We start from the raw sequence: 26,146 nt of genomic DNA on the forward strand, positions 1-26,146 counted from the left end.
ACTGTAATGCTGATGAAGCCTATAGAAATTTTATTAGATTTCTTTTGGTTTATTTTTACTGGGACAAAGAAATTGTTAGTTTCTAGCTAATTTGCATCTGTTGTCCCTGGGCAGGAAATGCAAACAACACACACAATCACAGGACATGCTATACAAGACAATAAAACACAGTTAAAAAAAAAAAAAAAGAGTACAATGTACATAAAAAAAACAATATATAGTAGTGAATAACCAGATAAAATTATCCATACAAGGCAATAGGCATAGGTTTGATTTAAAAGCTGCAAGGCTTTCAGACTCTCTGATATTGGAAGGTATGGAATTCTTAGTATTACATATCTCCATCTTTCAGTGATTCATGCTCTTGTAATCATCAACATGATTCACATGGAATGGAATGACAATAGTCTCCGGGGCAGAGGAGTAGCATATCTAAATATATCTAAAGTTAATAATCAAAACTCCTCTGGCGAATGTCAATATATTTCCGCCTCAATGCTCCATGAATCCTTGACAGACTGCCTCTGCGCTGTATCTAACCCGAGCTGACATTGCGCCCGCAGGGCATCGCGGGTACAGATGTAGCCAAGGAGGCGTCCGACATCATCCTGACCGACGACAACTTCAGCAGCATCGTGAAGGCCGTGATGTGGGGCCGCAACGTCTACGACAGCATCTCCAAGTTCCTCCAGTTCCAGCTCACCGTCAACGTGGTGGCTGTCACCGTCGCCTTCACCGGAGCCTGCATCACACAGGTGACAAACACAAGAATGGTAGTGAGTGAAGCAAAGTGAACAGCCGGTGCACGAGATTTCTGCATTCAAAAACACAGGAAGACCCTCCTTCCACACCAAGGTCCCTTCAAAAATCTGCCAATTTGTTTTTGCCTTGCTTATCAGCATAAAACACTCATCGGAAATTTGAGACTTTATTACTAACCGGTAGGGTGTTCTGGTAAATTCTGCATGTATATAATCCTCCAAACAGCTTGAATTTTAACGGATGGGAAGTGGTGTTACTTCACAATCACAGTAGCGACTCCTTACCATCCATATGTTCCAAAAATCCACAGACAGCAGGAATCGTGGTGATGTCAGGATCCTGATCACAGCAAGTGTCCATCTAATAAAAAAATGATAGAAGGTTAATTGGTGTTGATTGTGAAGCAGTCCAACCTCCCCACCATGCTGATGATGGTCTCACTCTACGGAGGGCAGAGTGTTGTTGTCATGACAACGCTGAACGATAGAGGCCAACGCTGGACCAGTTAATTGGTGTTGGTGGTGAATTTTATATGGAGTTTCATGCAGCTCAAAGTGCTTTACATCAATAGAAGGCAAACAGATAAAGAAAAACCTATAAAACATACATAAAAAAGAACAAGCAAAATGCATTGCATAAAAACAATCAAATCAAGTAAAAATAGAAAGATGATAAATTATATTAGATGCAGGGACTTTGCCTCAGCGCAGGCTTTAGTGAATTAATGCTACAGATATCAGAGGCTGTAAACACTTGAGGTAGCTTCTTTATCCAGAATGGTAAAGACAGTGTTGTGGTGTCTCCAGGACTCTCCTCTGAAAGCGGTGCAGATGTTGTGGGTCAACCTGATCATGGACACCTTTGCGTCTCTGGCTCTGGCCACCGAGCCGCCGACCGAGGCGCTGCTGCTGCGGAAACCCTACGGCCGCAAGAAGCCCCTCATCTCCCGCACCATGATGAAGAACATCCTGGGCCACGGCGTCTACCAGCTCACCACCATCTTCACGCTGCTGTTTGTCGGTGAGTCGCTGCTGCTGTGTAGCTCACTTTGTCATGTGTTGAGTTTCGTACCAAGACTAAAAAAATACCCGTCGATCCTGAAAGTGCAAACGTAAGTCAACGTAATCAACACAGTCGATTATGTAAATCTGTTGATGTGGATTTTTATCATCAACATGTCGCATTATTTTTACATTTTCAGGCTGTATGCATGAAAGATGCATCTTATTAATGATGTAAAGTGCAAAGGCAGCGCTAGGTGGCAGCACTGCTCAAAATGTTCAAAATGATCGACATGCAGCAGAGAGGCGAAGAAATTTCCCTCATTTACAAGCCAACAATACAACAGAGTGTAAATCCAGTTGCACCACACCAACATTTACAGTAAAACAAAACTATCCTGTAGCCAGATCTGAACCAGATAGTCAGTGAGTGTTTAGACTTCCTGGCTAACAGTGATGAAGCAGCTTGAATACACACCTGAATATGTGCTGATGGATAGTTTTAGTTAGTTAACTACTAAGGATAACGAAAAGTGACAGCTCTCATTCAACATCAAACTTTCTCATAAAACTTAGACATATAGACATAATCTGTGATTTTCTTTGCCATTAATTGAAAAGTTCAGTGAAGAGTATTTTGTAATTTTGAATTAAGGAAAATCACTCAAATACACAGTGTTAATGAAGAAGGCTGAAGTTAAAGTAGTAAATTCTAACAGTAATGTGCTCTCTCACCCTACCTGAACACAAAGTATCCATGGCATTTATAGGCATGAAATTATTGAATAAAATCCATTCATGAATTTCTATATTATTAACATGTCAGTATCTATTCTTTGTAAATTCAATCAAGCACTCGATGTTGCATTAACTCAGGATTCCAGTCCTTGCGCTCAGCATAAATCCATCACCTTCACATCGCCCACAGGTGAGAAGATCTTCGACATCGACAGCGGCAGGAACGCTCCGCTCCACGCTCCGCCCTCCGAACACTACACCATCGTCTTCAACACCTTCGTCTTGATGCAGCTCTTCAACGAGATCAACGCCCGCAAGATCCACGGCGAGAGGAACGTGTTCGACGGCATGTTCAACAACCCCATCTTCTGCTCCATCGTCTTCGGAACTTTTATCATACAGGTAACAGTGCTGCTGTATGGAAGCCCGTTGAGGACAATTTTTTTTGTTGTCTCCAGATATCGAGTTATGTCATTATCTTGAGATAGCAAACAGTTTTTGTTTTCCCGAGATAATGAGAAAATTATCTTGAGATCTCAGGGAAAAAATTCGACCATTTTCTCATTATCTCGGGAAAACAAAAACAGTTTTCTCGAGATAATGAGATAATTATCTGCTTGGAACTAACATCCTAAAGCGAAGCAAATTATTCAAAACCCAAATGTTGAAGTGGGTCTACCTGTTAGTGTTCAGGGCGTCTTCAGTCAGTCAGCATGTCATCATGTCCACTGTAATGCACCGGAGTTGGAATTAATGAATTATCTCTGGAAAACAAAGTTTAATTTTCTTGAGAGACATTACTCTCTGCCCATTACTTTATCTGGAGATAATGAGAAAATGATGTTGTTATCTCAGGAAAACAAAATGTGTCTTTTCGAGATAATTGTATAAACTCTATCTAAAGAAAATTAACTCATTATCATGGGAAACCGGTATAAATAAAATGTATATGTCCTCAATGGGCTTCCGTACTGATGTGATGAAACCATATGACTGCAGTTTTTGGTTTTATTACTCAAATTGAAAATGTGCATGGTCGTTTGTGTATCGAGTGAGTTTCATGACACTCGGGCCCTTGACTCAAGATTGAGAAATTAAACATTGCTTTCTTCATTTCTGAAAAACCAAAGGATTAGACCGGCCCAGCTCACAGTATTATGTCACTACCTAAGCTCCTCCCCCTGTTCTTGGCATCCTGTTCCTGTAGATCGTCATCGTGCAGTTTGGCGGCAAACCGTTCAGCTGTGTGAGTCTGACCATCGACCAATGGCTGTGGTGCGTCTTCCTGGGCGTGGGAAGCCTTCTGTGGGGACAGGTGAGACACGTGCAGCGTTTGTTTTATCCTACTCTGCTACCAGATGGGTGGGGTTTACCGCTTCAGGGCGATTCAGATAGTGTCAGGTAATGAGTGGGTAGTGTCAATCACAGAAAACTGTACTAAATACTTGCCTGTGCTAGCCTAAACTTTCTGCCACTCTTTGTATTGTCCTATGTGGCTACTAGCCCCGCCCATCTGGCACCTAAGTAGTTTAAAAAAAAACATTCAATGCAAGGCAAGGGAAGGCAAACTTTATTTATATAGCACATTTCATACACAAGGCAAAATCAGTGTGCTTCACATAAAACAAAAAATACATAATTTGTCTAGTAAAATAACATTAAAAAAGAAAGAAAGAAAGAAAAAATAGGTAAGGATAATAATACACAATAGAAATATTCAAAGTATTTCCATGTAGTATTTGGTCGAGATCTGCTTACAGACCTTAACATTTCCAGGATAATGAAACGTACATGGTCCCGAGACAAAGTGCTTTCTCTAATGAAGGATGTGTCATTTTTTGGGGCATTTTTGCTTTTACATGATAGTCGACAGTGGAGATACCAGACAAGGAAAGATTGGGAGGGAGAGAGGGGGATGACATGTGACAAAGACCCCAGGCCAAACCCAGGACTTTACGGTGACACACCTTAGACCACTGAACCACCAAAGGTTGTGTAATTGATGAAGTGAAGGAACAGTGATGTTTGTTTTTCGTGCAGCTGGTCTCCACCATCCCCACCAGCCGGCTGAAGTTCCTGAAGACGGCGGGCCACGGCACGCAGCAGGAGGAGATCCCCGAGGAGGAGCTGGAGGAGATGCAGGACCTAGACGAGATCGACCACGCCGAGATGGAGCTGAGGCGGGGCCAGGTGCTGTGGTGCCGCGGCCTCAACAGGATCCAGACACAGGTACGCTGCACGCCTGGCTCCGCCCACGCTCTCCTCCTCTCTGTCCTCCCCTGCTAAGCCCCACCCCCTGGCACTCTGCACTACCGCTCTTACTCCATTTAAGTCGGATCTTAAACCTGCAATAAGCGATATCAGACCTTATAACCAATCCTGAAACTAATGTGTGCTATGTGGAGATTGATTGAGACATAATGATATAAACCAATATCGATTTGATTACCGCATTTCCTCTAATATTGGCCCAGGCCTTTATTTACCTCAACTGCAGAGGGTACCAGGCCTTTATTGGAAGCAGGCTTATATTAGAGACAGGCCTTTATTTCTAATTCCCTCTGTCTGATAAGTATATTTGCTCATATTTTAGTACGAAGCCTCCTTGTTTTCTGATCTGCTTCTGTTGGGGTTCGTTAGGTAGCCGTTTTTTTGTTACTGCAATGCATTCTGATAATTACGATAATCGACGACGGCACGCTCCACAGACTTCCGCCAGGCACCAGGAGTTTACCGGTATCCACCGTTGTTTTTAGCTGCGACCAGCAGCTCTATAGCTCACTCTGTTGGTTGGTCGGTTGGTCGGTCGGTCCACAAAAATTTCCCCTTCCTTTGGCGGCCTATAGCTGCACAGTGTGTGTACGTGGTCGCAGCTATTGCGAATTCACGCTTGTTTCCTTTGTTTTTTTCCCCGGCCTGTATTTGGGGCCGGCCTTTATTTGCTCATGTCGACCACGCCCCGGCCATTATTGGAGACCCGGCTTTTAATCGACTACTGGCCACTATTAGAGGAAATACGGTTTAACATGTGATTTTGCTTTTGTGAGCCGTATCATGACATATATCGCTATCAAAAAAAATCCTTATGATTATCGTGATATTGATTTCAGCCATATCTCCCAGCCCTAACCTGTTCCCTGTAAGCCTCTCTGTCTGCAGGTTTTCAGCAGCCTAACTGTCTCCATCTCGGTCCTCAGATCCGTGTGGTCAACGCCTTCAGAGACACCATGTCGCCCTTCGACGGCCTGGAGACGCCCGAGTCCCGCAGCTCCATCCACAACTTCATGAGCCACCCGGAGTTCCGCATCGAGGACTCGGAGCCGCACATCCCGCTGATCGACGAGGCCGAGGACGAGGGCGAGGACGACCCGCCCACCAAACGCAACTCCGTGGTCCCGCCTGCCCCGCCGCCGCCGCTGGCCGCCCTGCCGCTGCTCCCCTCCTCGCCCAATCAGAACAATAACGCCGTGGACCGGATCGTTCCTCTCCACAAAGACGGCGCCAAGGCCGGCCTGATCCCGCCCAACTCCGCCGGGCTGCCGCCGTGTCCGGGGAGTCCTCTGCACAGCCTGGAGACCTCCCTCTGAACCCCCGACACCCCCCACCCACCCACCCAGCGTTAACCACACCCTGTTTGGTTTGTTCAGACTCGTTCATATTGTATTTGTTACCCCCCCCCCCCCTTCCCCCCGCCCCCCTCTGAGAGCCGAGGAACGAAAAGGAACGGACCTTCTTGAAAAAAAAAGCAACGTGGGATTCGTCTCATCGTCGCACGTCAAGAATCGTCTTAAATCAAACACACCGGCTGTTTGGGTTTTTTTGTCTTTACGAATACAGAAGTTTGGGATTTACAAGTTTTGGATCTTCTTTTTTGATTTCGATGAGAGAACTACTTTTTCAAGACGGACAGCGGAAGGTTCGGTGTGGCCCGGTGTGTCTCTCAGATATCAACAGACTGTTTTTTTTCCCCTTCAGGTTGTGTTTGGTTCTTATTTTTCTAGCGTTCAGAAACCTCTACAGTGCTGCGGCTTTGTGTAGGAAAGTGTATGAGAAAGTGGTTGTGCGGTCTTAGTAGAGGGTGGATGGATCTGAAACATCCACTGATATCTATGTTGGTATTTCTACACTGTAAATATCCACTTTGTTGTTCCAGATAGTCCAAAGCTAACTTTAATCTTCATTGGAGTTTTCCATCGGTTTGTCACTAGCCCTGAAGTCCAGGACGGGACGCTAATGTTTGAGTACCGATTTTAGTTTTATGTTGAGGTAAATTAAGGGTTTGACGATGACTATGGTGATATGTAGTAAGTCAACATTAATGAGGGAGGGAAGTCATTTTTATCCTTACAGCTATGTGTTTTTAGAGAAAAGTGTTTCAAGTAAAAAGTGGAATGTTGGATTTTATTTTAGCCTTTTTGTAAAAAAAATGTTATAGATTGTTGTTGGTTCAAAGATGTATAACAAAACTCATTAAAATTGTTGAACAATTTCCAGACCAGGATGATTTTTCACAGCGTTTACAGCAGATCTGCCAGCTAAACGTTTCTGATTGATATAAAATTCATGATGCTCCACATCAGAAGAGGCAGGGAAAGCCTCCTCTCTTGCATGAATTTGGTGTATGAAGTTTCACTGAAATATTGAGGTTTGCCCAGGTGACAAACTGATGATCCTGCTTTTTGAAATATCCTAAAATGTAGAAAATAACTTTAAAGGCCCATTCTACTATTCTACGTTCTATACTATAAACATAAATATAACTATAAAAAGATTTAATTGTGTTCCCGCCACAACAATAACTGTAAAAACATCAAGAACGATAACTATAGCTATATTTTTTGTTTCGATCTTAGAGCGATTTTTTTGGATGCAGAAATAACAATAAAACATTTTCAACCAATCAAATTAAAGTTCTAAGAAAGAAGGGGGCGGAGCATTCGGTCACTCGCTGCAGTGATGCTTCATCTGCTGAGGAACTGATCACAGATCTGTAGTGTGAATGCTGAATCTTATTATTATATTATTCAAAGCTACATTAGGGAGACTTAGCATGCTGTAAAATCTAATTTTTAGCTTCTATCTATCTTTACTATACTTTACTGAACTGGTCAGTAAACCATCAGAATAACATCTGCCTTCTGTATAACTGGACCAAATGAATTTCATCATACTTTGCATACACTCTGCAAATGCATCAGTAACACTTTTCTGTACAATGGCCTTACTCCAGTGTATTAACTTGTGTATTAATCTGTGGAAATGTTTTGTAAGTACACAATATTACTGTGTAGGTACTTGATGGAAATCTCCCTAATACATAATGTACTTACAGCAGTGAAACACACCATTCGATTGGCTTCATTAAAACTGTGTTGTTACAAAGTTTATGATTTTCATGAAGTACCTACACAGTAATATTGTGTAGCCTACTTACAATAATTTCCCACAAACAGAACAACAGTTTTGCAGCAGCTCCAGTTTATATGAGACTTGTGTGTTTATATGGCAACAAGTCACAAGGAGATTTTACTGTTTTACCTCCATGATGGCTGTGAGCTGTAGCAGCCTGGCTCTGAGCTAACTGATAATATAATACTTAATAGTTCTGATAATAATATAATACTTCATAGAGTTAATCTAATACTTCATGGCTCTGACAGACTGAATGTGAGCTGCAGTCTGTACACAGTGTTGTAGTTCTGGTCAGGATGAAACAGGAAAACATTGAATAAGAAGCAGAATATATTCTGTCAATTTAGCTAAATTTAAATCTTTTTATCTTTCCACTAAGGAAACATCCCCCTCGTTTCTTTACATGACAGGAAGAACGTAGTGTAGTCCACTAAGGAAATAGTGGACTACAATCCCCACAACTGCACAGAGACTTCCGCGATGCGGTTTCAACCAATGGTGAAGCACGTCGCACACCACGTGACCAGGAACGCAGCAAATTTGAAAAGTTTGTAAGTGCGATGTTTTCGAGGAAGATATTGAACTGTGTTGCTTACGAAGGAAACGCAGATTTATAATACTGCTTTATAACTGAAGGTTGGCTCCTTTCGGGTGAATTAAGATAGCACACTATGTGACTATTTTTAATTGGCGTGTTATCTTTTTTGCTTTTAAATCCTCGTTTTAACGTGTTAACGTTAAGTTACCGTCATTACTTGAATTGCAGTTTACTGGCTAGCTGACCAAACATGCTAGCTAGCAAGCAAGTAGCTTAGCTAAACGACTAACTTAACAAACTAAGTGTACATTTAATTATCCAATTTATCAATTTTAAATCAAAATAGAAATGGTGCTGGTTGGTTAAGCTTATATTTTTATTGTGTCATTTGTGCGGTCAGTCCGCCTAGCTAACCAGCTGCTAGCATTGGACTGCAAAGTAAAACAAAAGAAAAGAAAAGAAAAGGGGACGTTATAAATAATAACGTTAACTTATATCTTCTGTTGCTTCGGCTCTGTCATTCAGCTGGAAAAGTCACTTGTTTTCTCACAAAGGTGGAAACAGGAGGATGGATCTGCATGCTAACAGCGGTAAGTTTAGCTCAAACACACAGTGGGAAACTAACGTTAACAAGACAGCGTGTGTTGTTTTGGGGAAAAAGCCACTTCTGCATGTTACGTGTCGTTAATAAATGTCCATTTGTTTTCTGTTTTTCCAAGACTACTTCTCATTGGCTGATGAGAAGTTTGACTTTGACGTTTCCCTGTCACCTGCCAGGTAGGCTCGCCTCACATTACTTTCTGTAGCATGTTATTTTGTGTCTTGTATTTTATTTCGTTGCATACTACTCTATTGCATCATTTTGGTCTGTGGTGGATTATTGATCAGTTAGATCTAGGTAGGCTTGCTCTCTGTAAAGCCCTTTGAGAAAGGCAGTGATGAAGAAACTGGACTTCACTTCCTCCTGTTAGATGTCATCATCATTTTGAGTGCTTTTTATGAACCATTATCACTGTAATCACAATATTCAAATCCTGACACTGGGTGTTTATGTGCTGCATGCATCTCACTCCAGCTGTCACATGATGTGCTAAAGGCCTTTGTCCCGCTCTACAGCTCCAGAGGAGAAGATGAGGATGACGAGGTGTTTGTGGGTCCGGTCAGCCACAAGGAGAGGTGTATCTCCGTGGGAGTGGAGACCCGGGCAGAGGAGCCGAGCTGGAGTCCGCTCACAGGAGAACAGTTTGAGGAGATCTGCCAGGAAGCTCACCAACTAGCCGGTCAGCTGGACAGCAGCCAGCAGAACCAGCCGGACAGGGAGGAGGCTGACGGTACGACGGCCGACGGCCACAAAGAAACAAAGGAAGACTTTGTGCAGGACGCCGAGGCTAAACTGGGCGTGTTCAGCCAGCCTGCCGGCGTTCTCAGCCCCATCAAGAGGGAGACCTTCTGTGTGCAGGACAGTCCCATGAAGCAGCTGCCGCCTGCGATTCAGCAGAGATTGGTCAGGGCCTGCGGCGCTGTGAACTCGGGTGCGGCTAAGGCCCGTCTCAGCACCTCCAGTCCTGTGAGGGACACTAAGCCTCAGACCAGGATGTCGCTGCGAGGTAAAGCGGGGCTGGGCGTCGGCGTCGTCCTGCCCAGCAAGCCGGCAGCTCCGCCCGCTTCCTCCACCAAGACCAGACCCACACCTGCTGGGAAAACCTGCAGGCTGCCTCCGCCGAGCAAAGTAAGGCCAGAATCGTTCACCACTCCCTAGAGCTGCAACGATTAATCGATTAGTTGTCAACTATTAAATTAATTAAATTAACTATTTTGATAATCGATTAATCGGTTTGAGTTATTTTTTAAGAAAAATAAGTCAAAATTCTCTGATTCCAGCTTCTTAAATGTGAATATTTTCTGGTTTCTTTACTCCTCTATGACAGCAAACTGAATATCTTTGGGTTGTGGACAAAACAAGACATTTGAGGACGTCATCTTGGGCTTTGGGAAACACTGATCCACATTTTTCACCGTTTTCTGACATTTTCTAGACCAAACAACTAATCGATTAATCGATAAAATGATCGACAGATTAATCGGCAATGAAAATAATCTTTAGTTTCAGCCCTACCACTCCCTATACATTCACCAACACTTACCTGGTAGTTTCAACCAAGGCTGAGGCACATTGCTAACCCTAACCCTAGAAATTAAATGCTCTTGTGCAACATTTTCAAGCACAATTTTGAATGTTTTATACAAATAGCTGCCTCACATTTTGAGACTAATCCCAGTGTATAATCTCTTGTATAATCTGCCTTTCAGGCCGCAGTGGGTTTGAGGCGCAGCCCGGCCGGTCGCTCGTCCAGCAGGGCGGCTTCCTGTGAGGATCTCCTGTCCGACTCGGCCAGCGTGGCGTCTGATGTCAGCGACTCCTCCCTGAACTCCAGCCTGCTGGGCAGACGGGCGCTGGCTCCGCCCACCAAGGTAACCCGCTTGTTCCTCGTCATTCAGAGGCAAAACTCACATTTTTCTTGTCCTCCACACACACTGTTATTCCTACACTTGACTTTTCCATTGGCAAAGCATTGAGTCTGCATACAATCACCATCTTGACGTTTTACTCCTAACTGTGTTTTCTCACACACTAGAGCTGCAACGATTAATCGGTTTGAGTAATTTTTTAAGAAAAATAAGTCAAAATTCTCTGATTCCAGCTTCTTAAATGTGAATATTTTCTGGTTTCTTTGCTCCTCTATGACAGTAAACTGAATATCTTTTGGGTTGTGGACAAAACAAGACATTTGAGGACGTCATCTTGGGCTTTGGGAAACGCTGATCGACATTTTTCACCATTTTCTGACATTTTATAGACCAAACAGCTAATCGATTAATCGAGAAAATAATCGACAATGAAAATAATCGTTAGTTGCAGCCCTATCACACACCCTGGAAATGGGTTTGATTTCCAGGATTTGTAAAAGTTCTTGAAACAATTGAGAATCGTCCAGTAACTTTGGGTGGAGTCTGGTGTAAAAGTATTTTAGGTCTTCCACTTATTATCCTGTTGTGAAGAGTAATGCTGAGCTACACAGTGATCTGGTTTAGTTGACTGTCATATAGTGATATTAGTTGCAGTGAAACTCTAAGGTCTTGAATTTTGAAATGGAAAATGAGTAAAAAAAATCTTGGCTGTCACTATCTGTATGTTTCACGCTCCTCTTTGTGTTTTTTTTTGCAGAGTGGCCTGAGGAACCCGTCAGCTGTCAAAGCCCCGCCTCCTCAGACCAGGAGAGTGACGGACAGGAGAAACACCTCGTCTTCCTCCTCCTCAGTGTCCAGCTTCAACTCCAGCCTGTCTGTGTCCCCTACTGGGAAAGGTAAAGTATATTTTATAGTATATACATTGATTCAGATAGCAATGGATGTAGATTTCAGCCACATTTCAGTAGCATGCTTTTCATTATTAGATGTCAGGCTTTACACAGATTCGGGTTTGGTCTTCAGTTACAGGACCATACCAGTGATAAACCTACCTTAAAGTTCTCTGCTGCTCCAGGTAACATTCGTGCTCGGGTTCAGCAGTAGTGGACGTTTTGAATTTATTTCGTAAAACAATTGTTTCTTGAGGGACTTTTTTTCTGGCGGACACGTACGTTCTGTTGTGTGGGTGTCTCTGCATGGAAAACATTTCCGAGTTTGACACAGAGGAATGGTGCATTCATGTGCAATCGGATAAAACGGAAAAACAAATTTCCTACTTGGTAGTTACCCAATCGAACTATTAGAACTTTTTTTAGAAGAAGAAGCCAAATCCACATCATCCTCTTCACAATGTCCATGTTGTCCAGTTCCAGTAGGACTGAGACTTTCTGTGCCGTGATTTGGTGCCACCAGAGATCAGACGGCATTAGGGCTGGGCGATATGGTTGAAATCAATATCATGATAATCATAAGGATTTTTCTCGATATCAATATATATCACGATATGGTTCATGTATGCAAAATCACGTTAAATAATCAAATTAATGTTTATCTCATTGAACCGAATGGTAATGTTAGGTGTGATGTCAAACACAACAGAAATATTCAAATAATATTCCTACCATACCTCATTTTATCAGAGTTTTTAAGTAAAATTTGCTTGTCATCATCAATTCAGACAGCAGAAATGTGTCACGATATTAAAATATCTTCATATCATCACGATATGATTCCACTGAAAGACGATAAATGATAATATTGAATTATGGCCCAGCCCTAGATGGCATCGTTCTCACCTGGAGAAACCAACCAACTAAAGGAGGAAAATAAACCGACCAGAACATGATGTTTGTGAATGCAGCTTTCTCTGTCATTCCAGGCAAAGTCAACACTTCTCTGAACATGAGCATAACTGGTCCCAGCGGTCGTGCTTCCACCGGTATCAGCAGACTGGCCAATCCCAGCGCCAACGCCCCCAAAACCCGCCGCTCCTCCGTCTACAGCGCCGCGGCCGATCCTCCGGTGGCGCGGCGCTCCCTCTCCGCTCAGGCCAGGAAGCTTTCTGAGGCGGACCGGGCCAAAGCCTCCCGCTCCACGCCGGTGAAGAGACCCGAACCCGCGTTCCCCGCCCCGGTCAACCCGACCCCGGCCAAGAGGGTCATGGAGAGGAGCGGCTCCGTGCCCGGCGTGCCCGCCAAGCCGCACGCCGGGCCGAAGCCCAAACCCAAAGCCCTCGTCGCCCCGACGCCCATCGGGCCGGTCAAGGGCCTGCGGCGGACAGAAGGTGAGGGGTTTCAGTTTCACTTAAAACCTGAAGAGAAATATTTGTTCTATTTTAATTCTACACACCACCTCTTTCTTTATTTTTTACTATTTTCCACATTTTAGAGTAACAGTAAAGACATCAAAACTATGAAATAACACATGGAATTATGCAGAGACCAAAAAAGTGTCAAACAAATCAAAACTATCTTATATTTTAGATTCTTTAAAGTAGCCGCCCTTTGCCTTGATGGAAAGGCAAAGGCTTTGGAAATACAATTCATACATAGGATCAACTTCACTATTTATATTTGTCTAAGAAACTCATTTAAAGCATTTAAGCAGAAGCCTTTAAAAATGGCTTGAAGAGAATGAAAAACACAGAACATTCAGTCAGGTGGGTCCAAACTTTTGACTGGTAGTGTATATAATTCTATGTGCATACATGTAAAATTATACAAACTAAATCACTTTAAAATTTTACAAACTGAATACTCTAGACTATGTTATTATTACTCTATATTATAAAGCCCAGAGGATCCATCCAGTTTGTAAAATTCTCATCCTTTTGTTAACAAAGGGCTTAAGTCACCTGATATCCATAAAGGTGAACACAATAACCTGGTTTAATTCATGTCATCAATCCTTTAGAGTAGCAGGCACTTTTTTCCAAGTGGCGGGTATCACATTTTGGAATGAAACTCCATGTGAAAAATCCTCATTCAAGACCCAGAGGGTTTTACACACTCCTTGACTCCTTAAAACACACAGCACAGACCAGCTGCCCTGTAAATGTTTTGCTAACTTAATTCTCCTTTTCCATCTTTTATTCTTCTGAAGCCCTGTTTATAGTTCATCCAATTAGCTTGTATTTATTCTTGTTTTATTTTCTGTACAGCACTTTGTGACTCTGTTTTGAACAGCGCTTTATAGTAAGTTTATTAACTTATCCTCATGAAGATTTGAGCTGTCTTGTCTCTTTGTGTCACAGCAGTTTCCTCTCCAGAGGCGTCGCGGATCATGAAGCCAAAGAGGCTGATGTCTGCTGGCAGCGTGGTCAGGTGTGTGTTTATTACTGGATTTATATCAAGTTTTAAATGGTGTTTATAGACTTTTGCCCAACAGTGAGGGGGTAATTTCACTGGTTTCCAATGCAAATCAACTAGTTTCAAGAATCGTCTTGATCTAGGGCTGGGCGATAATTCAATGTTATCGTTTATCGTCTTTCAGTGGAATCATATTGTGATGATATGAAGATATTTTAATATTGCGACACACATTTCTGCTGTCTGAATTGATGATGACAAGCAAATTTTACTTAAAAACTCATAAAATGAGGTATGGTAGGAATATTATTTGAATATTTCTGTTCTGTTTGACATCACACCTAACATTACCATTCGGTTCAATGAGATGAACATTAATTTGATTATTTAACGTGATTTTGCATACAGGAACCATATTGTGATTTGTGATATATATTGATATCGAGAAAAATCCTTATGATTATCATGATATTGATTTCAACCATATCACCCAGCCCTACCTTGAACCAAGTGTCGTGTTTTGACAGCAGTGGACTGACCAGGATGATTCTGTCTGTTTCAAGATATTCACACTAACTGGAAACAAGTGAAATAAATTGAATTCTTCACTTTTACCAAAATACATTTTTGACTTACTTACTTTTTTACTTTTACTTAAAAAATGACTTGTTAAGATGGATATATTTTGCAATTTATTAAGTTTAGAAATAGGATTGTCACCAGTAACATTTCTTCTTCTCCCTCCAGTCCTCCTCAGAAGCCGGCGGTCCCGGGTGCAGAGCTGCTGCTGACGCCCTCCGCAGGCGGGACCAGGTCTCTGCAGTGTAAGGTGCGGCGCGCCTCGGCCATCCCCACCCCGCTGCGCCGCAGGATCTCCGGCATCCCCACCATGACGCCCAGCAGCCTGGCCCGGCCCGGCAGGCCCTCGCCCGCCTCCACCAGGAGGCCGAGCTGCCGCAGGTGACGGCTCAGTCAACTGTAGACCTGTGTGCAAAATCCAAAACATGGAAGCACAAGATAAAAACAGCTTGTTCATAAAGATCCAGCCTGCTGTAACAGTTTGGTTTGCGCCCTCTGGTGGTGATGTTGAATGACATTTGAGCTTAAAGAACACATCTGGTGAAAGTATCCGTTGATAGAAAGCAGTTAAAAACTCCTTGGCAGGGTTCCTATGCAGGTCTGGAAAGTCTGGAAAAGTATTAAAAATGAATTTGATCATTTCCAGGTCTTGAATAGTTTGGGAATTTGAAAAAATGTCTGCAAAAGTATGGAAAATGTTGCGGTTCAGGTCCGATACACACATAACTCTAGCTTTTATGTTGTTGTAGAGCCACTTTGAGTCCACAGTTTTTGTTGATGTGAAGAATAATGTTCAGATAGAGGGACGCTCTTATTACCCAGCCGCTGTCAGCATGCATTATATCAAATACAGACCAAAATCAAATCCAGTCAAGAACATAGGGTCTGGGAAAAATATGGAATTTTAAAATGGAAACCGTGTAGAAACCCTGCCAATCATCTCACATGTTGTGATATTTGTCTCTGTGAAGAACAATCTTCATCTATACAGTGATGTGACCTAGTTAGCAGGGGCAAGATGTCTATCTGCGTAAATCATATTGAACACCAGACAAAATCTTCAAAACAAATCAAGGTCTTTAAAAAGTATGGAATTTTTTCATTGAAAATGTGTAGGAACCCTGCCTTGGCAATAGTCTCAAAGTAGTGTTTAGGTTTTGGTTTCCAGTATAAAAGTGTGTTTCTGTTTGTCAGCAGCCCGGCTCCAGCGGACATCCAGCCTTTCTGCCTGGAAGAGGAGCCGACCAGCACCGAGCCTCCGGTCCCCCAGTCACCCCAGTCCTCCCAGTCTGACCAGTCCGCCCAGTCTGACCAGTCCTCCGAGTCACAGCAGGTGCTGGACAGAGCGCCGAGTCCCAGTGAGGCTGCTCAGGAAGCTCCGGAGCCCAGTAGAAACCTAATGGAACTGCAATCTGCTGAGGAACCAGAGGACCAACACACCCAGACACAGGAAGTCATCGAGGTAGAGACACACACACACACACACACACACACAGCTTAGGTCAGTATAATTGGTGTCTATCATTCATCTTGACATCATCACTAGGCGATTTTGGGCGCTGACATGTTGAAACTATGTCAAGTGAAACCAGAGGGTGTGTAGTAGAGTAATCAGAGCAGAAATAACCGTCTGTCTGTCCCACAGCCGGACAGTGGGACGTACGTTAGCTTCTTCACATCGATTGTTACATCCAGCTAACGTGGGATGCAACAAAGTAACTAGAGCTGCAACAATGAATCAATTAGTTGTCAACTATTAAATTAATCGCCAACTATTTTGATAATCTATTAATTGGTTTGAGTAATTTTTTAAGAAAAATACGTCAAAATTCTCTGATTCCAGCTTCTTAAATGTGACATCATTTCCCTTCAAAAGCTCTCATATGAACAATGAGCTCATCACATGCACTTGACTTATCCGGAAATTATGACGTCTAACGGAAAAAAAGAGTATTTCTCAGAGAGGCACAGGAGTCAACCAGCTGTCATCCAGCAGGACCGACGTGTCCTGACGCAGTCATTGGCTGAGGCCGAGCCTGAGACGCGCCCATTTAAATATTTCCAGCTACATCATCCGAAGGAAAAACATAAGAGACATTAATGTGAAGGGAGCAAATGAATTTAATTTCATAATATTACATTCAGTTTCAAGTTTATTGGAATTCAGTTGCAAAACTAATAAATTCAATTTCAAATTATGCGATTCAGATTCAGTTTTTCAATGCAATTAGTCAAGTTAAACAATACAAATTCAAATTATATGACTCAAATTCAGTTTTTTAATGCAATTATTCAAGTTGAGCAATTCAAATTCAAATATATAATTCAATTTCAGTTTCTAGTGACATATTTCTGCCCATAGAGGACGGGAAAATGTATTTGCTTTGTATTTTGACATGTAGGCGGTTTAGAGTTGTACTAAAAGCAGCCTGTAGGGGGCAGCAGAGCCCTTCAGCTTTAAACCTGGATCCTCCTGCCTTGGCTCCTGTACAGCCTGTCCAGTCTGGAAATGTATGGAAAAAGATTTCCAGGTCTTGATATGAAAAATATTGTGTTGTAAGTGATGTACTGCTGTAATGTGTTGGCTGCACATTCCTCTGATGTTGGAGTAAGAGAAAAGACTTTTCCCAGCAAGTAGCAGGGACAGCTGCAGCAGAACAGCTGTCTGCTGTAGTTAGAAAACAGTCAAGATTGTTTATTAGATACAGTGAAAAATGTATAATTGCACTCGGTGCTGGCAAGTGCAGGAAAAACCAGAGCGAACATGAAGCATCAGGAAGTGAAACTCCTAAACTTTTTATCTCATGAAAAACAAAGGACCTTTTTCCAGAGACTTGGTATGCAGCAAGAATCAATACTTTGCAACAATTGTTTATTAGATACCAAAAGCGCAGTAAAATATCATCCAGACTTATAACTGTGATGAGTAACGTTAATGAGAAGATGATGTGGAGAAGGCAGAGCAGCAGTTTGGCTCTGTAAGCATCGCCGCTTCTGTCCTGCAGGTTCTGCTGCTGGATCTTCCAGCTCCGACTCTGCAGCCTGAGGAGAAGCTGCTGATCGACCTGACCAACACCCCGGACCTGATCCGCACCGCCAAGCCCTGCGCAGGAGGAGCAGGAGGGAAACAGGTCCGACACCCCGGCTCCTCACTGCTTTCACTCTGGTTCAGTCAAATCTCGCTGCGTAAATTGCGAGTAATGCTGCAAGTTTTTTTGGACTTTGTGGAAAAAGGGGGGGGGAAGCGTTTTTAGTGTCTGTCTGGTTGTTTTGTGGCTATAGACAAAGTCAGGATCTCAACATTGTAATTAGCAGGAATACAAAAAGTTCTCTCAGACTAACAAATGGGACAGAAAAAGATGATTTTGTTTTGCTAATTCAGAATTCTTAATCTTTCGAGGCTTTAGTAGTTTTAAGTTTTCAAAGGCAAATTAAATCATTGTATTGTAACCTAGGGCTGGGCGATAATTCAATATTATCGTTTATCGTCTTTCAGTGGAATCATATCGTGATGATATGAAGATATTTTGATATCGTGACACACATTTCTGCTGTCTGAATTGATGATGACAAGCAAATTTTACTTTAAAAACTCTCATAAAATGAGGTATGGTAGGAATATTATTTGAAAATTTCAGTTTTGTTGACATCACACCTAACATTACCATTTGGTTCAATGAGATGAACATTCATTTGATTATTAACGTGATTTTGCATACATGAACCATATCGTGATATATATTGATATCGAGAAAAATCCTTATGATTATCATGATATCGATTTCAACCATATCGCCCAGCCCTAGGCTATAGACAAAGTCAGGATCTCAACATTGTAATTAGCAGGAATACAAAAAGTTCTCACAGTAACAAATGGGACAGAAAAAGTTGATTTTGTTTTGCTAATTCAGAATTCTGAATCTTTTGGGGCTTTAGTAGTTTTCAAAGGCAAATTAAATCACTGTATTGTAACCTGACACATTCCATTCGTTCTGATGCTCATCTCATCTTAGTGTGTGATGAATTACATTTCCTCTAATTTTAACTGTTGTTCTCTTCCTGTCGACAGTTAATTGACCTGAGCTCTCCTCTGATCAAATGGAGTCCAGAAGACAAGAAGGAAAACGGCGTGAACGAAGCTCCTCTCATCAACTTGTCCTTCTAACTGTAGTGAGATTTCCGTTGTGCCGGGACAGGAAACTGGACTTTTCTTTCCACAGGACAAACAGGTTTTCAGAGGAGGAGGAAGGAGGATCCTCGGAGTAAAGAACGTTGGCAGCGAGTGTTCGGCTGCCTGCTGGAGTTGATTTCCTGCTGTAGTGCACAACGTTTCTAAAAACCTGCCTGTTAAGAGGGATGAAATTCATGATTAAGTTGCCAATACTTTAGTGAAGCAAACTGTATTATGTGTTTTAAATCACAAAAATGAATGTATTTTGTGATGTCGCTCAAGGGTTTCTTGCACCTGATTGTACTGTACTTTTATTTGTCGTCTTGCTGCTCTTAGATGTCCAAAATGTCTGAATAAATGTTGTTAATTTAACTGTTTTGAACGTCCCTCTCTGTGTTCTTACATTTCCTAAAAACATGTGAAAAAGAAGCAAAAGAGACTTACAACATAGAAACTTCTGCCTTACTGAGGATCCAGTTTATTCGTCCATATTATGCCCCGGCACATTCACACCTTAACAGAGCCCCTTAAAGCCAGCAGCCTACAGCAGGTTTTCAGCAGTGTTTCCATGTCGAGGATCCAGACAGACACATTAGCTCAGAGGGTCTCAACCTTTTTGCCTCCTGACCTTTAAAATGAAGCGATGCCTCCTCACAGAACCGCTGCATTAGACCCATTTGTCACATTTGATAAAAGTGTAACCCAAAGAATCCCATCTGAGAGGAGTTTTATGATCTAGTACAGTGATTCTAAACCTTTTCCATATCCAGGACCCCTAATTCAGTCCACATTAGAGCCACAGATCCCCATTTGATGAGATTTTGTCTCTCGGATCCAAATCTGAGAATATTTTTATTGTTAGATTTGACTTTGTCCAGATTTCCATGACTATCTGTATTGTAGGTAGAGAGATAACAGAGAAACTATGATCAAAACAGTCATTCTTCTACATTCTCTAATTGTGTTAACTTCTTGTAAATGAAATAATGCTGAAGTGTAAAAATTAATCAATTTGCTGGGGACCCCCTGCAGCCCCCTCAAGGACCCCTGGTGGTCCCCGGACCCCACGTTGAGAACCACTAGTAGATTAATGATAACTGTCTATACCTACGATCACAACAGTCATACTTGCACTTTCTCACATTTTGCTAGTGAAATAAATAATAGATGAAACTTCTTTAGGAACCACAGTCAATAACTGAGACTCATTAAAGTGTAATGATGACACATATCCATTAGGAGGCAGGATGGTGCCTTTACAACATATGCAAGTACTTATCCTCACCAGAAACTAGTTATCAGTCCTGTATTGTTAAAACAATTTGCTGTAAAAAACAAAACAAAAACAAAGCTTCAAAAGTTCATGGAGGGAAATGAATAATAAAGCAGGTAGATATCTAATTCATGCAAACTCAGCCTGTCTCTAAAGGAAAATAATCTGCCAATATCCAGTTTGGAACAACACACATTTCAACACAATATAACAGACTGACAGTATCTGCAGTTAAACATTTGGCTCACATTCCTTCTCTATAATATTCCCATAGGGACTGACTGTATGGAGTGTGTTTGATGTTATTTTTATCTCAGGGTGTCACTAAAGGGTTTTCTGTGGCATCGTTTGACCTGCAGCAGCTGCATGATAACTTTTATTATGGGATTGCTGCAGTTCTCTTAAGGAAAGCTTTGTATTGACTGCTGGGGGGGGAGGTAGAGGCATTCCTAGATTTTTTGTTTTATGATAAAGTAAGGTTTTTCCCCATCCATCTGAAAAGTCTTCCAAATACTTTCTCTCATTGCACTCAACTTATAACAATAATAATAATAAAGATAATGATAATGATAATGATAATAATAATAAAGTTAATTTGTATAACACCTTTCTAAAAACAAGTTTGCAAAGTGCTTTACAGAAAACAAGGGAAACAACTCATAACAGGTAGACAGCAATACAGAAGACCGACTGAATAGAAAGCACAGGGCAAAAACACAAGATTTAAAACAGGATAAAACAGTTACATGAAGGTCAGTCTGTAGAACTGTGTCTTGAGAAGTGATTTGAAAGAAAACAGACTCTGTTAGCCTTATAGGGAGTGAAATAACTCAAATTAAACTGTGGGCTCCCTCATTATGCCCAGGACCCCTGGATCCTCATCAGGGGCCCCCGGAGGCCCCCGGACCTCAGTTTGGGAAGCACTGCCCCTGGCAGCGGCGCGGATGGATGGATCTGCACATCAGTTGAACTCAGCCATGGAGAGGAGGAGAGAGAAAGTTCCTCTGCGGACTGTGTAGTTCTCCAGGTTATCATGAGTTTCAGCCATGGATTTACAGACGCTTTGGCTTTGGATTTGTGTTTTTTCTTTGCATGTTCCGTCGTTTGGATGCTTTGACCTGCACGTTTCGGATAGTTTGCGCTCTGGATCCGTTCTGGCAAATGCATCCGTCGGACCCGGTTGGATTTATAACATAGACAGGACTTTAACTCCCAGGTATGTGCGTCACTTCATAGATATCAAAAGGCAAAACGGGATTATTTATCTCTCAGGAAAACCGGACTGTGCGCATTTGCCGAGGAGGAACCCCGTCCCGCTGTATGCGCAACTCCGATCAGCAACTTCGGAAAACTTCATTCTGATCCGTTTCAATGTGTTTCTGCACGGCCGGACTTGTTTCGTCAAATACAGGAGAAAGCGCATTAAAAGTGAGCACAATATTTACATGAACATCCTCTCCAGCCTGCTGCCGTCTCCTTGTCTGTCTACGGATATTGTGTTGATCAGCTTTCATAAACATTTGCCACACTTTGTCCGCACTACCAGCGACTTACATCCATCATGCGCGGCACGAGGGCATAAAATACATTTCCACGATGGCAGTTTGAATCCTAAATGTCTCGGGTCTGATGTGCGTGGTGAGCTGGATGTGGTTTGCACGGTGCGGGACGCTCGGAGCCCCCCCGCCACCGTGCGCCTCAAACTGCGTCCTGCCTCTCCATTCACTCATGGGGATTTTACTGGCGTTGATCTGTGGTCTAAACGCAACAGACGGGCAGCAAACACAGCTCCGCAGTTCCAGCTGCCCAACTACCAAGTGTCCGTGCCGGAGAACGAGCCCGCGGCGACGCGCGTCATCACGCTCAAGGCCCTGGATTCAGACGACGGGGACGCCGGCAGGGTCGAGTACGACATGGAAGCTCTGTTCGACAGCAGGTCCAATGATTACTTCCAGATCGACCTGGAGAGCGGCAGCATCACCACTCTGCAGCCGCTGGACAGGGAGGTGAAGGACACTCACGTCTTCAAAGTCACGGCTACAGACCACGGGAAGCCCAAGAGGTCGGCCACCGCTTACCTCACCATCACCATCAGTGACACCAACGACCACGGGCCGGTGTTTGAGCAGACGGAGTACAGGGTCAGCATTAGGGAGAACGTGGAAGTGGGTTTTGAGGTTTTGACCATCAGGGCCACAGACGGAGACGCTCCCTCCAACGCTAACATGATATACAAGATTGTCAACGAGGAGGGAGACAACGCCGGCTTCGAGATGGACCCCAGGAACGGGCTCGTCAAAATCAGAGTGAGGCCCGACAGAGAGAGCCTGTCCCAGTATCAGCTGATAGTTGAGGCCAACGACCAGGGGAGAGACCCGGGTCCGCGCAGTGCCACGGCCACAGTGTACATCTCTGTGGAGGATGAGAACGATAACTACCCACAGTTCAGTGAGAAACGGTATGTAGTCCAAGTGCTGGAGAACGTAGCTGTGAACACCAAAGTGGCCCAGGTGAAAGCCACCGATAAGGACGAGGGGAACAATGCGAAAGTCCACTACAGCATTGTCAGTGGTAACGTGAAGGGCCAGTTCTACATTCACTCCCCGACAGGAGTCATCGATGTTATCAACCCTCTTGATTATGAGATGATCAGAGAGTATAATTTACGCATAAAAGCTCAGGACGGGGGTAGGCCTCCTCTCATAAACGGCACCGGACTGGTGGTCGTTCAGGTCGTGGACGTGAACGACAACGCCCCCATGTTTGTCAGCACGCCGTTCCAAGCCACCGTCCTGGAGAACGTGGCCGTCGGCTACTCCGTGATCCACATCCAGGCCATCGATGCCGATTCCGGCGACAACTCACATCTGGAGTACAGACTCACAGACACGGCTCCAGGCTTTCCCTTCACCATCAACAACAACACCGGCTGGATTACAGTGTGTGTGGAGCTGGACAGGGAAACAACTGAGTTTTACACCTTTGGCGTCGAAGCAGTAGATCATGGGGTTCCTGCCATGTCGTCCTCAGCTAGCGTCAGTGTGACTGTTCTCGATGTGAATGACAACATTCCCACATTTACTCAGAAGCTGTATAACTTAAAGATCAATGAGGATGCTGCTGTTGGAACCAGTGTGCTGATGTTGTCCGCCATCGACCGCGACGCCAACAGTGTGGTGACCTATCAAATCTCTAGCGGCAACACAAGGAACAGGTTCTCCATCACCAGTCAAAGTGCCGGGGGCTTAATCACCTTGGCGTTGCCGCTGGACTACAAGCAGGAGCGGCAGTATGTTCTGATGGTGACCGCCTCGGACGGCACACGGCAGGACACGGCACAGATCTACATCAACGTCACCGACGCCAACACCCATCGGCCCGTGTTCCAGAGCGCAAACTACCAGGTGATGCTCAGTGAGGACCGCCCGGTCGGCTCCACGGTGGTCGTTATCAGCGCCACGGATGAAGACACGGGAGAGAACGCACGCATCAGTTACGTCATGGAGGACAACGTGCCTCAGTTCAAAATCAACCCCGACACAGGCGCCATAACCACACAGATAGAGATCGACTATGAGGATCAGGCCTCCTACACACTAGCTATCATTGCCCGCGACAACGGCATTCCTCAGAAATCGGACACCACATATGTAGAGATCATCGTGTTGGATGCTAATGATAATGCGCCTCAGTTTGCCCGCGACCTATACCAGGGAAACGTTTTGGAAGATTCTCCAGTCTACACCAGTGTCCTTCAGATCTCTGCCTCTGACCGGGACTCCGGCTCCAACGGCAGAGTCAGCTACACCTTTCAAGGTGGCGATGATGGAGATGGGGACTTCTACATCGAAACTTACTCTGGCATTATCAGAACAGCCAGGAAACTGGACAGGGAGAACGTGCCTGTGTACAGCCTCAAGGCCTTTGCTGTGGACAAGGGCGTCCCCCCACTTAAAGCCGTGGTGAACGTCCAGGTGTCTGTCCTGGACATCAACGATAACGCACCTGTGTTTGAGAAAGACGTCATGGACGTCTATGTAGTGGAGAACAGTCCAGTGGGTTCCACTGTGGCCCGCATCACCGCTACAGATCCTGACGAGGGAACCAACGCACAAATCCTGTTTCAAATAGTGGAGGGAAATGTTCCCGAAGTCTTCCAGTTGGATATTTTTAACGGGGACCTCATCGCCCTCACAGACTTAGATTACGAGTCCAAAATGGAGTACACCATCATCGTTCAAGCAACATCGGCTCCGTTAGTGAGCCGGGCCGTCGTTCACATCCATCTGTTGGATGTTAACGACAACAACCCCGTCCTACAGGATTTTGAGATCATCTTCAACAACTACGTCACCAACAGGTCCAACAGTTTTCCGGCAGGTGTGATCGGTAAGGTGCCGGCTCAGGACCCAGATGTGTCTGATAAGCTGCTTTACAGTTTTGTGGAGGGCAACGAGCTGAAACTGCTGATCCTAAAGGAAGGCACCGGTGAGCTGATCCTCAGCAGGGACCTGGACAACAACAGGCCTCTTGAGGCGACCATGAAGATAAAAGTCACTGGTAAGAGCCTCATAACATATAGATCCATTTTTAACCTTCCTTTTTTCCAGGGAAAGTCGGCTGAGCATTCCTGCTCTTTCTCAGCAACGCTCTGCTTCACAATCACACAGTCACACACATTTTCACCTGGCAGCTGCCCAGTACAACCACAGTCTTCTACTGGTGGGAGGGGAAGTGTTTACCATTCCCTTTATCAAGCCAAATTTCCCCAGCAGGTCTAGGGATTCAAATCAGCAACCCTCTTATTATAAACCCACTTCTCTAAACTACTGAAACCCCACTCATTCATTTGAGTAGAATCCTGTTTTGAACTGTATTTATATGTTGTTACAGACATTTTTTAAATAGGTAATAATTCACATGAGCAGATCTCTCTGTCTCATCAGACTAATTCTTCAGCATTAAAACATTTTTATGGTTTGCTCTTGTCTCTGCACTGAAAGCAAGACTTTCTTGAACTCAGCAGGTCTGGTAAAAGTAAGAGCATGCCTTTGAAAACTGTTGATGACCAGGCCTAAATCACCACATTGCCCACTCATGCTTACTGGGTAACCATTACCCAATCTTTTGTCCCTGTCCATCATCACAGTTGCCATGACAATAAGGGCCTCATTTGCTCCCTCTGGAGGGAAGTTCCCGCCCCTTTCTTTTTGTGGCCTGTGCCTACAACAAAATACAACAAAAGGATGGCACAGCAGGATCAAGATGAGACCAAACTCTCTGCACTCTTTATTTTCATGATTTATTTTCTTCAGCTGACTCTCACGAGATATGGAATCTGTTCAATGACTCTTCTTGTTTGTATATTTGGCGCATTCATAGAACAATACCTATCTTGTGATATCAGTTAGGAAATCTGTTGTCTGCTCTCCACTGAGAGGAATACCTTGGATTGTATTGTACAGTTGTCTTCTTCATGTCCTCAATCGTTTCAGCTCAATTCAGCCCTCGTGTTTATAGTTATTACCAAGCAACACACGAGTTATTACTTACACTACCAGTCCAAAGTTTGGACCCACCTGATCGAATGTACAATGTTTTTCATTCTCTTAAAGCCATTTTGATCTAAAGTCTTAAATGCTTGAAATGTGTTTCTTAGACAAATATAAATAGTGAAGTTGATCTTATGTATGAATTTCTTTCCAAAGCCTTTGCCTTTCCATCAAGGCAAAGGGCGGCTGCTTTAAAGAATCTAAAATATAAGATAGTTTTGATTGGTTTAACACTTTTTTTGGTCACTGCATAATTCCATTTGTGTTATTTCACAGTTTTGATGTCTTTACTATTATTCTAAAATGTGGAAAATAGTAAAAATACAGAAAACTGTGGTGTGTC

The 26,146-nt window shown here is 43.5% G+C and overlaps 3 protein-coding genes across 4 annotated transcripts in view; all 3 read left to right on the forward strand.

The window, feature by feature from the left end:
- The window catches only part of LOC139666526 (plasma membrane calcium-transporting ATPase 1-like), a 28,179-nt gene extending 22,091 nt beyond the window's left edge, over window positions 1–6,088 (forward strand). For both annotated transcript variants that reach the window (XM_071545788.1, XM_071545789.1), the window contains 6 exons: window positions 564–755; window positions 1,569–1,782; window positions 2,692–2,903; window positions 3,709–3,816; window positions 4,542–4,730; window positions 5,699–6,088. In XM_071545788.1, the coding sequence (XP_071401889.1) occupies window positions 564–755; window positions 1,569–1,782; window positions 2,692–2,903; window positions 3,709–3,816; window positions 4,542–4,730; window positions 5,699–6,088 (1,305 nt within the window). The remainder of the gene's footprint in view (window positions 1–563; window positions 756–1,568; window positions 1,783–2,691; window positions 2,904–3,708; window positions 3,817–4,541; window positions 4,731–5,698) is intronic.
- A 2,380-nt stretch (window positions 6,089–8,468) lies between these two features.
- On the forward strand, window positions 8,469–19,315 carry gtse1 (G-2 and S-phase expressed 1). Its single transcript, XM_071545790.1, has 12 exons — window positions 8,469–8,549; window positions 8,977–9,041; window positions 9,171–9,228; window positions 9,568–10,180; window positions 10,762–10,923; window positions 11,678–11,816; window positions 12,800–13,204; window positions 14,174–14,243; window positions 14,976–15,188; window positions 16,005–16,269; window positions 17,813–17,938; window positions 18,877–19,315. Exons 2-12 carry the CDS (start codon window positions 9,020–9,022, stop codon window positions 18,970–18,972), a joined length of 2,169 nt encoding a protein of 722 aa, XP_071401891.1. The 5' UTR covers window positions 8,469–8,549; window positions 8,977–9,019; the 3' UTR covers window positions 18,973–19,315.
- Window positions 19,316–21,297: 1,982 nt separating this feature from the next.
- On the forward strand, window positions 21,298–24,811 carry LOC139666528 (cadherin EGF LAG seven-pass G-type receptor 1-like; the record flags this gene model as incomplete). The annotated part of the gene is made up of 1 exon (XM_071545791.1): window positions 21,298–24,811. A coding segment is annotated over exon 1 (3,514 nt), but the record flags the coding sequence as incomplete, so codon positions are not given.
- Between the last annotated feature and the right edge of the window lie 1,335 nt (window positions 24,812–26,146).

The sequence above is a fragment of the Centroberyx affinis genome, unplaced genomic scaffold (genome assembly GCF_046629955.1).
Source record: "Centroberyx affinis isolate AG114_WGS23_722 - 3 ecotype Tasmania unplaced genomic scaffold, CSIRO-AGI_Caff_v1 ptg005049l_1, whole genome shotgun sequence".
Classification (NCBI taxonomy): Eukaryota; Metazoa; Chordata; class Actinopteri; order Beryciformes; family Berycidae; genus Centroberyx; species Centroberyx affinis.

What these genes read in the sequence shown, in the direction of transcription:
- gtse1 (XM_071545790.1), top strand. Translation starts at nt 9,020, where the DNA reads ATGGATCTGCATGCTAACAGCG. An exon ending in GGGCCTGCGGCGGACAGAAG is followed by an intron (nt 13,205 to 14,173) that starts GTGAGGGGTTTC and finishes TTTGTGTCACAG; the next exon opens with CAGTTTCCTCTCCAGAGGCG. An exon ending in AGACACAGGAAGTCATCGAG is followed by an intron (nt 16,270 to 17,812) that starts GTAGAGACACAC and finishes TCTGTCCTGCAG; the next exon opens with GTTCTGCTGCTGGATCTTCC.